The following is a 17248-nucleotide window of genomic DNA, read 5'->3' as shown; positions in this document are numbered from 1 at the left end:
CTGAGGCTAACAAGGCCCTCACTATCCCCTTCACCTCTCCTTCCTCTCCCCCTTTTGCCCTGTATCTCACTTGTCCATCATTCCTCTTTGCTGGCCAGAGATCTTCAGTTTTCTTTCTACTCCCTCCATCTCTTTACATCTAGTCGGCGACTAGATGTAAAAGTGGTTGATCACAGTTCTTGGAACTGATCCCAAACCAATTACAATCAGAATGGCTTTAAGATGTACTGGGCCCCTGATTAGGATTGAAGAGATGGACAGGTTTTTTTTCCTCCAGAATGACTTCCGTTCATAAGTCTTTGTAATGAGAAGCGATAGGAGAGGGGGAATGGAGAGAGGAGAAGAAGAGAAGGGGAAAGTTAGTTTGAAGGAAGAGAGGAGAGGAAATGAAAGGAAATGAAAACATCAGAGAGGAGAGGAAAGGAGAAGGGAGGAGAGGAGACAGGAAATAAACCATTTATATGGCGTTTTAGTACCTGACGATGTGAAAATGGATTTCACTCTTTTATGTTTTGGGCTAAAACCTTCAAGCTGTATTTAAGCGAGCGTTAAATGTAATGGTGTTTTGTGTTAATTGGCTTGTTAAATGTGCTGTTTTCCTACTGAAGTTTTACAGAGCGGAGCGGAGGAAAGCTAACGTTAACCACTCCAACTGCTCCTTAACCTCTCGCAAACAGTGGTGCTTTTTAACCAGAGCTAGTTTAACACATCCTCACAGCTGGGCTGATCAATCGATTGGTGGTTGTTATTGATCCAGTGTGTGTGTGTGTGTGTGTGTGTGTGTGTGTGTGGTAGCCCATGGAGGTGTAGACAGAGGTAGTTAATGAGCAGAAAGGTTGACAGAAGAGTTGAAGGGGTGTATTGCACGGTAATGCATGGACCTATATGCACCTCTACTGAAAGGGGATGACTGAACACTGGAGGGTGCACACACACACACAGACACACACTTACGGACACCCTCAGGCTACTACGCACACCAGAGAAAGGGACAGAGAGGGAAGCAGAGGAAGGGAGAGTGAGAGAGAAGGGGGGAGGAGAAAGAGAGTGAAGGACTACTGCTTTCACACCCCCAGGCTCCTGCATACAGAGACCAGAGAGAGAGTGGGAGGTGGGGAGGTGGGGGGGGGGCAGAAAAATAGGAGACTGTTTCTAGACTTTCAATATGCCCTCGGCTGTTCAATATATATCATGGGAGTTTCACAAACTGGAAATAAAAGTAAGCTCTCACACACACACACACACACACACACACACATGCGAGCAAACACACACACACACGCACTAACCTTGATGTCATTAACCTGTTGGTGTGGTTTGTTCCTCAGACACTGTGGATACATCAAAGCCAAACAGGACCCTGATGAAGAGAAGATGCATTTTCAACATGGACGAGGTACACACACACACACACACACACACACACACACACACACACACACACACACACACACACACACACACACACACACACACACACACACACACACACACACACACACTTGACTATTCAGTAGACATAGATGTTCATGTCCATTGAAACCTTCCGTAATGGGGTTGTTTATGATCTTGCGACTTGTTATGAAGAAGCGCTTTTGTGTTTCGTGAATGGCCCGGCGTGTTTACTGCGCCAAGCATCACACATGCACACAAAGGACACTCTTTTCGAAATGTCCCAGGTTATTTTCACATGTACATAAACAGAAAGTGATTCAGGCGATTGCAATTCATGATAGGCTCCTCTTTCACTGTCCGTGGGAAAAACAGGAGAAATATGCTTAACCCCTTTTCAGCTTTTCAGCTTAAACAATGAGACCATACAGAAGCAGGTGAGATTCTTATTGGGAATCACTCCCCGTCACGTCCGTAGGTCTGGTTGCTTCTCGGAAAGTGAATGTCTTGTATAAGTGAGCAGAATTGACATTCATTCTCTAGTGTTGCTGTAGGACGTATAACAAAACACGCGGGAGACGTGTTCCATCTGAGAGAGCAATGTTGAATATGTGATATTCAACTCTCAAGGATTCAGGAGCCATTTACATAACTTTAATTACGTTGGAGTCGAGCTCATTTCTATGGCGCACTGTCGTTCACTGCCTGCTTTCTGCAAGGAAGGTTATTGACGTCTCTCTGTTTCTCTCCTCTCTTCTTTCACCTCTCTCCTCCCACCCCCTCTCTCCTCCCACCCCCCTCTCTCCTCTCTCCCCCTCTCTCCTCTCTCCCCCCTCTCTCCTCTCTCCTCCCTCCGCCCTCTCTCGCTCTCTCTCTCTCTGTTTCTCTCCCCCATCTTTTCCCTCTCTCCTCTCCTCCCTCCCCCCTCTCTCGATCTCTCTCCAGTCAAACTTCCTGGCAGTAAGACCTATATTCATCCACACACTTATGAGGATCCTAACCAGGCAGTCAGAGACTTTGCCAAAGAGATTGATGCTTCCAGCATCCGCATAGAGAGAGTCATCGGAGCGGGTGAGTGATCCCTGGTTGCTGTTCAAAATACAAAAACATGACTATGCAAATGAAATAAAAGTGGCCCTTACATTGATGCCTGTGGAACCCCAGTGGTGCAGTCAAGAGAAATCTGATTGTTAATCAATTGTGCAAACACTTTGTATACAGTGTGTGTGTTGTAGGTGAGTGTGGGGAGGTGTGTAGTTATTTATACTGTGTGTGTGTGTCTGTGTGTGTTGTAGGTGAGTGTGGGGAGGTGTGTAGTTATTTATACTGTGTGTGTTGTAGGTGAGTTTGGGGAGGTGTGTAGTTATTTATACTGTGTGTGTGTCTGTGTGTGTTGTAGGTGAGTGTGGGGAGGTGTGTAGTTATTTATACTGTGTGTGTGTCTGTGAGTGTTGTAGGTGAGTGTGGGGAGGTGTGTAGTTATTTATACTGTGTGTGTGTCTGTGTGTGTTGTAGGTGAGTGTGGAGAGGTGTGTAGTTATTTATACTGTGTGTGTGTCTGTGTGTGTTGTAGGTGAGTGTGGGGAGGTGTGTAGTTATTTATACTGTGTGTGTTGTAGGTGAGTTTGGGGAAGTGTGTAGTTATTTATACTGTCTGTGTGTGTTGTAGGTGAGTTTGGGGAGGTGTGTAGTTATTTATACTGTGTGTGTGTGTCTGTGTGTGTTGTAGGTGAGTTTGGGGAGATGTGTAGTTATTTATACTGTGTGTGTGTGTCTGTGTGTGTTGTAGGTGAGTTTGGGGAGGTGTGTAGTGGCCGTCTGCGTCTCCAGGGAAAGAGGGAGATCTACGTGGCCATAAAGAGTCTGAAGGCAGGATACTCTGACAAACAGAGGCGGGACTTCCTCTCTGAGGCCAGCATCATGGGACAGTTCGACCACCCAAACATCATCAGACTGGAGGGCGTGGTCACACGATGTGAGTGATTGACGGCTACTTTAACAAATCCGAGCAGAGATTTTCCATCGCCATATATATTTCACCTATTCCATCCCTTCAGATCTGCAAACCGTGTGGTTAATGTTTGTTTTGGATCATGAATTGTGTGCGAATATGTTTGTGTGTCACGTACCTGTGTGTGAGAGAGACAGCAGAGCGGTTCTGTTCATGAGAATCAGACTCGACCCTGGATCAGATAAAGGCTCCAGTTACCATGGCAGCCCGTGCTTTTGACGTGTCTGTTTGTGAGTGTGTGTATACGTGTGTAGAAGGGGCACGTGTTTACTTGTGCTTGTTATTACATTAGCGAGAGTGTGTTTGGATGTGACAGGTGATACAGAAATACAGAGACAGGGTTGAACAAGCCTCATAACAGATCCCTATCTCGCTCTCTCTCTCTCTCTCTCTCTCTCTCTCTCTCTCTGTGCTCTCTCTCTCTCTCTCTCTCTCTCCATTAGAGCACATCAGTTTCATTATTACTTTCTTCCATTCGTTTTTGTTTGTTTCTAATTTCTCATCATTTTCTCTCCATCTTCCGAAGACATACAGTACAAACACATTAGGCGGCATATGAAGAACACCAGCTCGCTTGTTGTCAAATCGTGCACTATCATTTCCAAACACTTAGCTCAGCACAGTATTTATTTTACCATGCATCGGTTACGTAAGAGTGTATGTTGTATCTGCACTGACATGCTGAGCCTGTAGTACCTTATAGTACCCTAGAAGTATACATGAATGTCACCGGATAGAAATGCCTGTCTGCTATTACAAGCTGATGGTAACTTGGCCTCGCACAATGTTGCTCTAGATTTCTAATGGAGAGAAACAGAAAGAGGGAATCAAAGCGAGAGACAGTCAGACCAGCAGATAGAGAGACAGAAAGATAAACATTAATCCCCCCCCCCCCCCGCTCCCCCATCACCCCGGCGTCATAGTCAGTATTCAAAAACAGCCCCACCGCACGCCACTGTTCAGTGGCACCTAGGTCACGCAACAAAAGAACAAATGCATATGCATGACCCACATCATGAATATTAATATTTCACAGAGTTAATTGGATGTGTTTTTTAGCTTCATGAATATTCAGCAACGTGCATATCAATGCTGAAATTCCCTCTGAATTTCTTATTAATTTGTATTTCCTCTTTTCTTTGCACTCTCTCTTCTCTCTCCTCTCTCTCGCTCTCTCTCCCCCTCTCTCGCTCCTCTCTCTCTCTCGCTCTTTCTCGGTCTCATATGGTAATATGAGATGGTAATTTTGACCTTTGCTTGGCTGGGTTGGAGCGGTTTGTAGAACTATTAGCAGAGTAAATCAGATTTGCTTTTCATTTCCACAGGCACATGTTGGTAATTGCTGCTCTTTCCTCTCAGAAGTAACATTTTAATGCATTGTGAAACATAAGCTGAGCACACACACACACACACACACACACTCACTAAGCACACACCTGTGCACACACACACACACAGAAATATACACATACCCACGATAGAAATACCAAAGTTCATTTGGCGGATGTAGCATGGAGAATATTTTTTAATGAATATTATTCATTGCCTTTCGTGGGGGAATAGAGTAAGTGTGTGCCTGGGATGTGTATATGTATGTGTGTCTTTAGAGACGATTTAGAAAAGCCATCGAAACACAGATATAGTACTACAGCTGAGCAGCAATTTCACAGGTCACAGCCCAGGGTGTGAGTGCGTGGGGGGGTGAGAGGTGAGAGAGGCGGGTCGATATAACTCCTCCAGCCCTTCAGACAGTCCCAGCTGGTCCCTTCACACCTCATACACTCTAATCACCACCGCTGACCGCTCACATGGGGCTCAGGGGTGTGTGCCACGTGTTTTTCTGCGTGTGTACCTCCAGGCCGGCGCGTATGACTCTCTCTCTCTCTGTCCATTTCAGTCCATGTGAGTTTTCTATAACAGGCCATATTAGTTCATGCATTTTGCATTCATGGAGTACATACTTGTTCCTTTGTGTGTGGTTATGAGCGAGGGTGTGTGTGCGTGTGTCCCCGTGTGTAGGAAAGTGTGTGTGTGTTCTCATTATACCCACTTTAAACCCCAAGAGCCTCCCATCCCGCTGTCCTGCTATTCTAATAACACCCTGCCTGTCTCTCTCTGATTGCTGCCATTGTTATGCAAATGGAAATGCTGCTCACACAGACAACGAGGAGAGGAAAGTAGACCTTTATTTCCTCCGTCTCTCCGCGCATCGGGGGGAAAGTGCCGCGTGCGCTCTCCCTATCTCTCTCCCTCCGTCCTTTTATCTCTCTCCCATCCCTCCAGTTATCTCTTTATCCTCCCCTTTATGCGCCTCACACAATCGCTCCGGGCAATCAGCTCATCTGGAAAACCATCAATTAGGCGCACCTCGTCATTTCATCTGCCCACTATCCATCTAATGCATTCTCTCTCAGCACTTGGGTGAGGGCTGCTCCCATCTCTCCCCTAATCTGTTATCCTCTATTTAGGGAAAGTAGTTATTAGTTTGGAGGCTCTCCTTTGTGTGAGGGACAATGTGAGTTTAAACACTCTTTTGTGTGGTGAATTTATTGGAGATTTGATGTGTTCCCCTCGCTCTCGTTATGCCCCTCCAGCCATACAAAAAGAGAGATCCACACCCTGTTAAACATATTATGCGTCGTTTAGTTAAAACCCCTTCATCTTCATCTAGACCCAGTTACCATCTCCTGTTTAACATTCCCTATGTTTCTGAAGCTGGAACACACACAGTAAATAGAGGAGCCCGGTGGCGTATCAGGTTCAGAGAAGCAATAGGAGGCCAGGTCTCTCGTTAAAAGCATGCGTTAATGAAGAGCTGTTAAAACATAAAACTCCTGGATCCATTTTACACTCTGCTGCTCTCACACCTGGCAGAAGATCAATAGTCAATCTGCAAGCCTGCTCACCACCCTACTGCAAATGAACTAGCTCTGGAGCACTGGGCATCACACACAGATACACACATCGACCTACACACTCTTAAAGGGATACTTCGGGATTTTGGCAATGAGGCCCTTTCTCTACTTCCCCAGAGTCGGGTGAACTCGTGGATACCATTTTTATGTCTCTGCGTGCAGTTTGAAGGAAATTGCTAACTAGCATTAGCACAAGTTGCTTGCTAGTGTTAGCATAATTGCTTACTAGCGTTAGCATAATGACTGGAAGTCTATGGTAACTGCTAGCATGCTAGCAGATAGCCGTAGACTTCCAGTCATTACGCTAACGCTTGTTAGCATTGGCTCGCGAAACAACCTCTAACTTCCCTCATACTGGACACAGTGATCCCTTGTCGATGTCAACTGTTAAATCCACTTCAATCAGTGTAGATGAAGGGGAGGAGACAGGTTAAAGAAGGATTTTTAAACCTTGAGACAATTGAGACATGGATTGTGTATGTTTGCCATTCAGATGATGAATTGGCAAGACAAACGATTTTAAGTGCCTTTGAACTGGGTATTGTGAAATGCTTACTTACAAGCCCTTAACCAACAGTGCAGGTCAAGAAGATTTCGCAAATAAAGCCTCCTTCGCTCATGCTGCCAAACATACCCTCGTAAGACTGACTATCCTACCGATCCTTGACTTCGGCGATGTCATTTACAAAATAGCCTCCAGCACTCTACTCAGCAAAGCCCCATATACTACCCACCACTGCGACCTGTATGTTCTCGTTGGCTGGCCCTCACTACGTATTTGTCGCCAAACCCACTGGCTCCAGGTCATCTATAAGTCTTTGCTAGGTAAAGCCCTGCCTTATCTCAGCTCACTGGTCACCATAGCAACACCCACCCGTTGCACGCGCTCCAGCAGGTATATTTCACTGGTCATCTCCAAAGCCAACACTTCCCTTGGCCACCTTTCCTTCCAGTTCTCTGCTGCCAATGACTGGAACGAATTGCAAAAATCAAGCTGAAGCTGGAGTCTTATATCTCCCTCTCTAACTAAGCATCAGCTGTCAGAGCAGCTTACCGATCACTGTATCTGTACACAGCCAATCTGTAAATAGCACACCCAACTACCTCATCCCCATATTGTTATTTACCTTCTTGCTATTTTGCACCCCAGTATCTCTACTTGCACATCTATCACTCCAGTGTTAATGCTAAATTGTAATTATTTCACCTCTATGGCCTATTTATTGACTTACCTCCCTACTCTTCTACATTTGCACACAATGTACATAGATTTTTCTATTGTGTTATTGACTGTATGTTTGTTTATGTGTAACTCTGTGTTGTTGTTTTTGTCGCACTGCTTTGCTTTATCTTGGCCAGGTCGCAGTTGTAAATGAGAACTTGTTCTCAACTTGCCTACCTGGTTAAATAAAGGTGAAATAAAAAAATAAAAAATATGTGTACGTGACCAATATGATTTTTAATTTGATTTGAGAGGACACCTCTCTTTCTCAGTCATATCACATATTCACACCAATAGACCCAACACACAGTTTATTTACCAGTGCTGCAGTCTCCATGAACGTCTATGTGTCCTATCGAAGCTGAGTGCTATCCTTTAGTCCTGATCATCAGAGCTCTTTGTTGCTGCCGGGTGCTCGTTTACTGACGCACTCGCGTAGGAAAAGGCTCTGTATGGGGGAGGCGGTTACAACAGCTACAGCTGTATTACCACTCTGAGTTAGAAACTGGACTGGCCCTAGAAGCATATACACTGAGTGTACAAATTATTAAGAATACCTTCCCTCAGAATAGCCTCAATTTGTCAGGGCATGGACTCTACAAGGTTCGAAAGCCTTCCACAGGGATGCTGGCCCATGTTGACTCCAATACTTCCCACCGCTGTGTCAAGTTGTCTGGAAGAGAGGGATGCAGAGATTCAGTTCCTATTCAAGTCACTCTGGTCATGACGTAAAGGTAACGTAAGGGTAATGGCGGACTGAAGGGATTTATGTAGAGCACCTCAAGATAAAACATAATATTCGAAATATCTGCTAAATTAGACTAAAATATTAGCACTACTTAATCTGGTGAGTGATAACCTTCAATCTGGACAATAACACAAAACAAATCCTAAAACTAGAGACATTTATCGACAAATATTACGAAAACAGGCAACAACCAAACATGACGGAGAGTAAGACAGGGGAACCGATTACAAAACGAAAACGTGACTCTTCTACAGACACTGATGATTTAATATTCTCACCACCGGGAATGGTAAAGGTCGAAACCGATCTGTTAAAATCAATAAATGACAAACTGGGTATACTTGAATTAGTTAGTAAGGATATAAAAGAGTTCAAGGCAAGCCTAGAGATGAGTGATGAAAAAGCTGCGACATTGGAGAAGCAAACACACGCGCTAAAAGGGACAGTCAATAAGATTGAAACCGAAATGAATGGAATTAAAAAGGAGAACACCGTTCTGAAGGAAACCTTACTAGACATACAAACTAGATCCATGAGAGAGAATTTGGTACTTACAGGTATCCAAGAAAAAGAAGGAGAAGTTCCTGAATCTATAGTTAGAGAGTTCCTCCTTACAGCGCTTCAGATTCCACACGAAGTTATCGACAAAATCCAACTTGAACGCGTTCACCGCTTCGGACAGAGAGGGCAGAGGTACGAACGCCCAATCGTTGCCAAATTTGCTTCATTTAAAGATAAAATAATGGTTAAAAGCCTGGGTAAAAGACTTGCTGGGACCAAAATTGGCATGAATGATCAGTTTCCGAAGGAAATTGCAGAACGGCGCAAAGTTCTGTATCCAATTTTCAAAGAAAATAGATTAAAAGCGAAACGAGTAGCTCTCGTCGTTGATAAACTATATATTGATAACCAGTTGTTCAGAGACACAAAGACTACTCCATGGTTATTTTAAAAATTACAAAGTTCTCATAGACGAGGGAAATAAACACAATTCAAGCCCGGTTACTGATTGTAACAATACAATAAAAAATATAGCTTTTCTATAAATCTTCACATATAACTAATTGAACACACAAGCACTAATTCAACATAGTGAAGATAAAAACTAAGTAAACAGAAGGCACAGTATGTGTGGATGGTATGGTTTGTGTTTATTTTTTATTTTATTTGTTATGTTTGGAAAGTTGAGTGAGTGAGTAAGGAAATGGTTGCATATCCCAGAGCCAATGTATTGCTGTGAGCCGGGTATGAGAGGGCTTTCAATGTTGTTCAGATGATGGATATACTTTACACTCGGACATTCAGAGAGGGGGTATATTATTGTGGCCCTGGCGGCACAAAATCAAAGTCGGACTGCATGGAGATGCGTGGGGACATGGTCATGACGGGTGGCCGTATTGTGGGTGTTTCAGGAATAAGGTGTACATTTGACCTCCATTATCTAGGATGTGACAATGGTAAATAAATCTCTCAATTTTTGCTCATTTTTTGTGCGGTCTTGCAGGCCTTCTCATGTAGCTGCAACTGCAAGTGCATTTGTAAATCATGACCCATCTTGAGTTGAGCTCTGGGATGGTGCAATTGTTGAGAAAGTGAGCTTATGGTTGTGTGGGGGTAAGGGCTGAGTGTGTGTGGGTGTATGTGTGTATCCCACAACTGTTGCGAAGGAAGAAGTAAAAGATGTTAGGGACAATAGAGGATGATCCACAGATATATATAATACAAATCGAGGTGAGGGCAATGGAAATGCATATGGCAATTGATCTACTTCAATTCGGTAAATGGCACTGTATGCTCTTTTCAAAGAATGGATCCCAGTCGGTTCAGGGCTATGGGATACAGGGGGTCGAGGGTGGTCTGCCGGGCATTGGGATGACAAGCCATCTCGAGATGAGGCCTTTTAGCGGGTGGAATAGTAGGGACCAATTGGAGGTTTACTTAGTAGAAATGCAAATATCATGGTACAACTATATAGACACTCAATCATTATGTTACTTTTTAATAGTACGTTTACAAAAATATATTCTGATTAAAAGAATGAAAGGTGTGTCTCATTATGGTAAGTGGTGAAATAAGTATAGCCAGTTACAATTGTAATGGCTTAGCAGATAATAAGAAAAGACGATCAGTATTTACCTGGCTAAAAGAGAAGGATTATAATATCTATTGTTTACAGGAAACCCATTCAACAATTTTAGATGAAGTTTTGTGGAAAAAGAACTGGGGGGGCAAAATATATTTCTCCCATGGGCAAAGAAATTCAAAAGGGGTGATGGTTTTAATTAACAATAATTTTGATCCAAATGTGCAAATTGTCCAAACAGATCCTCAAGGTAGATGGATTATTTTAAATATGTTATTGGACAATAAACAAATATGGCTTGTTAACCTATACGGTCCGAATAATGATGATCCAAGCTTCTTTGAAAATATATATAAGAATTTATCAACTCTACAAGCAACACTAGACTCTATTATTATAGTGGGAGATTTTAATACGGTCTTAAATACCTCTATAGACCGGAAAGGAAATCACACTACAAACTATCACCCTCAGGCACTTAAGGAAATCATGAATGTCATGGATATATTGGAATTAGTGGATATATGGAGACTTAAATACCCTGATTTAGTGAGATATACATGGCGGAGGCTGAATCAAGCTAGTCGTCTTGACTACTTTCTTATACCATTCTCTCTGGCACCAAAAGTTAAAAAAGTGTTGATAGGGGACAGAATGCGGTCGGATCATCACATAATTGGCATATATATTTCTCTTACAGAATTTCCACGTGGGCGAGGATATTGGAAATTTAATCAAAGTCTACTAGATGATAAATTGTTTAGAACTAGGACAGAAGATTTTATAACTGACTTTTTCAGACATAACATAGGTACAGCAGATCCCCTTATTGTATGGGACACTTTTAAGTGTGCCTTTAGAGGCCATGCAATACAGTACTCATCTATAAAACAAAGGGAATTTAGATCAAAAGAGTCCATATTAACAAAGGAAATTGAAGGACTAACAGTACAGTTAGATAGCAATAAAAACGGTACCATAGAGGCACAGAATAAGTTAGAGGAAAAACAAAAAGAAATGGAGGAACTTATTCAAGAAAGATCCAGTGTAATATATTATAAAAATAAAGCGAACTGGATGGAATATGGGGAAAAATGCACCAAATTCTTTTTCAATCTTCAATATAGAAATGCTACCAAAAAAAATGTATTAAAACTTGTTACAAATGATGGAGTCACGCATGATTCACCAAATGATATTTTGAAAGAGGAAGTAAAGTACTTTAAGAATATGTTTTCGTTTCAGGCTCCTCCATCTCCACTAACTGAAACTAATTGTATGGATTTTTTTCCTATTAATAATGTAAAATTAACATCTGTACAGAAAGACTCATGTGAAGGCCAAATTACAGAGGAGGAACTGCTTGATGCAATTGGGGCCTTTAAGGATGGGAAAACTCCAGGGCTGGATGGCATACCAGTGGAAGTATACAAAACTTTTTTTGATATACTCAAAGGACCATTATTAGCTTGTTTTAACCACTCCTATATAAATGGTAGATTATCAGACACGCAACAAGAAGGTCTGATATCGTTATTACTGAAACAGGACCCAAGTGGTATATATAAAGATCCAGTCCAATTAAAAAATTGGAGACCTCTTACACTTCAGTGTTGTGATGCAAAAATCCTATCAAAATGCTTGGCGCATAGAATAAAAAAAGTTTTGTCAGATATTATTCATCCTAATCAGACAGGTTTTTTACATGGACGATACATTGGAGATAATATAAGGCAAGTACTGGAAACAATAGAACACTATGAAATATCGGGGACACCAGGTCTGGTTTTCATAGCTGATTTTGAAAAGGCTTTTGATAAAGTACGACTGGAGTTTATATATAAATGCCTAGAATATTTCAATTTTGGGGAATCTCTTATAAAATGGGTTAAAATTATGTATAGTAACCCTAGGTGTAAAATAGTAAATAATGGCTACATCTCAGAAAGTTTTAAACTATCTAGAGGAGTAAAACAAGGTTGTCCACTATCGGCATATCTATTTATTATTGCCATCGAAATGTTAGCTGTTAAAATTAGATCAAACATTAATATTAATGGATTAGAAATCCGTGGCTTAAAAACTAAGGTGTCATTGTACGCTGATGATTCATGTTTTCTTTTAAAACCACAACTAGAGTCTCTCCACGGCCTCATAGAGGATCTAGATACCTTTGCTATCCTCTCTGGATTAAAACCAAATTATGATAAATGTACCATATTACGTATTGGATCACTAAAAAATACACATTTTATATTGCCATGTAGTTTACCAATTAAATGGTCTGACGGAGATGTGGACATACTCGGTATAAAAATCCCAAAAGAAAGAAATGATCTCACTCCAATAAATTTTTATAGAAAGTTAGCAAAAATAGATAAGATCTTGCTACCATGGAAAGGAAAATACTTGTCTATTTGTGGAAAAATCACCCTGATTAACTCTTTAGTCATATCACAGTTTACCTATTTGCTTATGGTTTTGCCTACACCTAGTGACCTGCTTTTTAAATTATATGAACAAAAAATATTCCATTTTATTTGGAACGGCAAGCCAGATAAAATTAAAAGGGCCTATTTATATAACGAATATGAATTCGGAGGGCAGAAATTATTAAATATTAAAGCATTAGACCTCTCACTAAAGGCATCAGTCATACAAAAGTTATACTTAAATCCAAACTGGTTCTCTAGTAAATTGGTACGAATGTCTCATCCTATGTTCAAGAAGGGCCTTTTTCCCTTTATTCAGATTACACCTGCTCACTTTCGGTTGTTTGAAAAGGAAATAATCTCCAAAATATCCTTATTTTTTAAACAAGCCTTAGAAAGTTGGTTGCAATTTCAGTTTAATCCACCTGAAAGGACGGAACAAATAGTACAACAAATATTGTGGTTAAATTCAAATATAGTAATTGATAAAAAAACTGTATTTATCGAAGAAATGTTTAAAAAAGGTATAATTTTTGTGAATGATATCATAAATAGGACTGGTGGAGTTATGTCACACATGCAGCTAACACAGACATATGGAAATGTCTGCTCTACCCAAAATTACAACCAATTAATTGCAGCATTACCACAAAAATGGAAGAGGCAAGTAGAAGGGGAAAAAAGTAAGGAACTTGTATGTCGGCCCTGTATTAAAGAACATAAATGGTTAAAGAAAAGTGTGATAAATAAAAACATATACCAATTTCATTTAAGGACCAAAAAACTGACAGCTGTGCCATATAAATTGCAAAATAGTTGGGAAGAGATTTTCGATGTACCCATTCCATGGCACATGGTTTATGAATTGATACGCAAAACAACGCCGGATTCAAAACTTCGAATTTTTCAATTTAAATTACTGTACAAAATTCTTGCAACTAATAGAATGTTATATATATGGGGTATACAATCTTCCCAGCTCTGCAGATTCTGTTGTGAGGAGGCAGAGTCATTAGATCATTTATTTTGGTATTGTCCATATGTAGCTCGTTTTTGGTCACAGGTCCAGGAATGGCTGAAGAATTGCAACATTTGCCTAGAACTAACGCTACAGATAGCAATACTGGGGGATTTGAAAAGCCATAGTCAATCAATCAATAATATAATAATTATTTTAGCAAAAATGTTTATTTTTAATTTACAATCTGTAGAAGCTATGAGAATAGGAAGGTTCAAATCTTTTGTGAAGCATCACAGCACAGTTGAAAAATATATGGCAAATAAAAATCCGAAATGGATGATGTTGGAAGATAGATGGGAAGGGTTGAGTGGAACTGAAGGGTGGGACTAATAACAAGATAAACAATGTAGGGCATACGGGATCTGTGAAATGTGTATAGGTGCGGAGCTTTTGTGAAATAGCACAGTTACAAGTGGAAATAAAATTGGATGGACAACAGAAATAGAGGAAGGACTAAGAACAAACAAGAGAGAACTATTATAAAGTAGTCTGTGTCTGTAAAATAGGTATAAGATGTATAAATTGAAGGTAAAAGCAGAAGTGTTTATTAGTTTACTCCAATTGGGGGAGCGGTGGTAGGGTTGCGGGGAATAATAATAAAGGTATATTCTTTAAAAAAGTATGTATGTCTATATAGGTATGTGTATGTATATATGTATATATGTATGCATGCGTGTATGGATATATATATTTACCCAAAAAAATATGGGGGATTGGAAATGATGCAGACAATTACATTGGAAGCAACATTCTTTCCGCAATATTAAGCTGATCCTCCCCAAAAAAAAAAAAAAAAAAAAAAAAAAGTTGTCTGGATGTCATTTGGGTGGTGGACCATTCTTGAATACACACAGGAAACTGTTGAGTGTGAAAACCCCAGCAGCGTTGCAGTTCTTGACACAAACCGGTGTGCCTGGCACCTACTATCATACCCTGTTCAAAGGCACTTAATATTTTATCTTGCCCATTCACCCTCTGAATGGCACACATACACAATCCATGTCTCACTTGTCTCAAGGCATAAAAATAATTATTTAACCTGTCTCCCCCCCTTCATCTACACTGATGGAAGTGGATTCAATAAGGGATCATAGCTTTCAGCTGGATTCACCTGGTCAGTGTGTGTCATGGAAAGAGCAGGTGTTCTTAATGTTTTGTACAGTCATTATGAAATCAAAGCTACACACAACTCATCTAAAACCAAGTTCGCTCTGTGGGCTTGAAGTCACTCTCTGCACTTGTTAATCTTAACGAATGTCTCTTTATTTCGGCCCGGCTGAATTGAATGTGTTTCCGTAGTATATTAAGCGCAGGGCTTTATTTGTTAACACAGCAGACAGGCATTGAGAGAGAGGCTAAATGTGGCAACCTGACCCTGTGTGTATGTGTGCGTGAACGCGCACGTACACGCACGTGTGGCATGTGACTCCGTCTCCGAGCCGTGGTCAACGGGGTCTATTGTCTGGGAGCAGAGCAACAGAGGGAGGGAGAGATAAACAGATAGATAGATGGACAGAGGGGAGTGTGTGTGTGGTTTGGTGCTAACCCCCTGCCATCTTGTCAGGCTAATTCTCCATGGTGGAAGTCCAGATGGAGACTTCAGATAGCACAGGAGTTACAGACCAATAGGATAATGGCATGGTCTAAATGAATGAAGGACGGTCTGGACTGCTGAACTGAACAGTGGCGTTTTCTCAAGCGGTCAGAGTAGACAAACACAGTGAAAACACTCGCCCCATTCTCTTTCTAGTTAGGGAAGCTCTTTACTTCGCACGCTTACCCAGAGAAATAGAGCGTCGTTAACCTTCATTCAATGAGATTATATTGTAATTATTTGTTCAAACCGTGCGCTCCTTCTATCACAGTATCCTGTCTGTCTGCCTGCCTGTCAGTCCGTCTTTCTGTCACTCTCACACATACACACACACACATGTCTGTCTGTCTGTCTGTCTGTCTGTTAGGTCAGAGGGGCCGGCTGTGAGCTGTCAGACCCCCCCCCCCCCCCCCCCCCCCTTTGGTACGGATCAATCCCACAGACCCTTTCATTGGTGCCTTTGATAGAGCAGTCACAGGACACACACACACACACACACACACTTCTCCGCAGGACAGCCTCGAAATCAGATGGCTGTCGCAGTGCTGTCCCCATGCTCACCATGCAATACACACACACAGACACATACACACACACACACAGACACACACACACAGACACACACACACACACACACACACACACACACACACACACACACACACACACACACACACACACACACACACACACACACACACACACACACACACACACACACACACACACACACACACACACACACACAAACACACACACACCCTCTGGCCTCATCTCTGGTAGCGGTGTCCTCTCTGACAGCCACATTAGTCTAAGGGATAAAAGTGGAAGGGAATTGGATTTTCCTCTGCTGGGGGTGAGGGTTAGGATAGGCATTTATCAGTGTGTGTGTGTGTGTGTGTGGCATTTATCTCAGTGAGATAGTGATTTCATTTAGGGTGATGTATCACCGTCTTTACCCAGTATAGAGCTGTACTGTAGGACTCCCTAGTGTTGTTACCGACCTCCCCTGACAACCTTATCCTCCTGCCTCCCTCACCCCCCGGCTCCCCCTCATTCCTCACCCATCTCGCTGACCTTCTCCTTTATTTCTCTCTCCGTACTCTTCCTACTCTCCCCTCACCCCTGACAACCATATTCCCCCCATACCTCTCCGCTCTCGTCCTGATCTCACCCTTCACCCTCCTCTTTCCCTGTCACTCATCTCCTCCTCTCTCCTCCCTCTCTCTCTTTCCTCTCTCCTCCCTTCTCTCTCTCTCTCTTTCCTCTCTCCTCCCTTCTCTCTCTCTCTCTTTCCTCTCTCCTCCCTTCTCTCTCTCTCTCTTTCCTCTCTCCTCCCTTCTCTCTCTTTCCTCTCTCCTCCCTTCTCTCTCGCTCTCTTTCCTCTCTCCCTGGGGGGGGTCGCGGGTACGGGGTCATGTAAAGCAGTGGGGTGCCTGCGTATGGGGGTACTTTGTTCGTCATTTGTAAGCCCCACCAGGTGCCAGGCGGGGAACTAGACCTGTCAATCAATCACATTGACTACCCCCTGCCTCCACCCCCTTCCCCCCGCCCCTCATCACACATACAGGTGTTCATGTTCCCCCTCCCTTCGTCCGTCCCCCCTGTCCCTTTCCCCCTCGATCCCAAGAGGCTGATCAGAATTCATGAGATCTCAAGACGGCCCCCTGCACACACACCCTGGTGGATTGGCCCATAGTAATTATCTCCTGACGTTTATGCATGGCCCTGATTAGAAGCTGTCACTGTGAATGATGACAACATGCCATGCTGTACCCCAGAGAGAGAGGGAGAGGTGGAGGAGAGAGATGGGTTGAGGTGTGTGTGGGA

The 17248-nt window shown here is 42.4% G+C and overlaps 1 protein-coding gene across 1 annotated transcript in view; it reads left to right on the top strand.

Moving 5' to 3' along the window:
• The window catches only part of LOC120020189 (ephrin type-A receptor 3-like), a 117251-nt gene that overhangs the window by 72709 nt on the left and 27294 nt on the right, over positions 1–17248 (top strand). Inside the window, exons 10-12 of the mRNA XM_038963684.1 lie at positions 1329–1385; positions 2345–2463; positions 3182–3367. Of these exons, the coding sequence (XP_038819612.1) occupies positions 1329–1385; positions 2345–2463; positions 3182–3367 (362 nt within the window). The remainder of the gene's footprint in view (positions 1–1328; positions 1386–2344; positions 2464–3181; positions 3368–17248) is intronic.

The sequence above is a fragment of the Salvelinus namaycush genome, chromosome 25 (genome assembly GCF_016432855.1).
Source record: "Salvelinus namaycush isolate Seneca chromosome 25, SaNama_1.0, whole genome shotgun sequence".
NCBI lineage: Eukaryota > Metazoa > Chordata > Actinopteri > Salmoniformes > Salmonidae > Salvelinus > Salvelinus namaycush.
The sequence above is the reverse complement of the archived record's forward strand: the minus strand, read 5'-3'. Positions and strand labels throughout refer to the sequence as shown.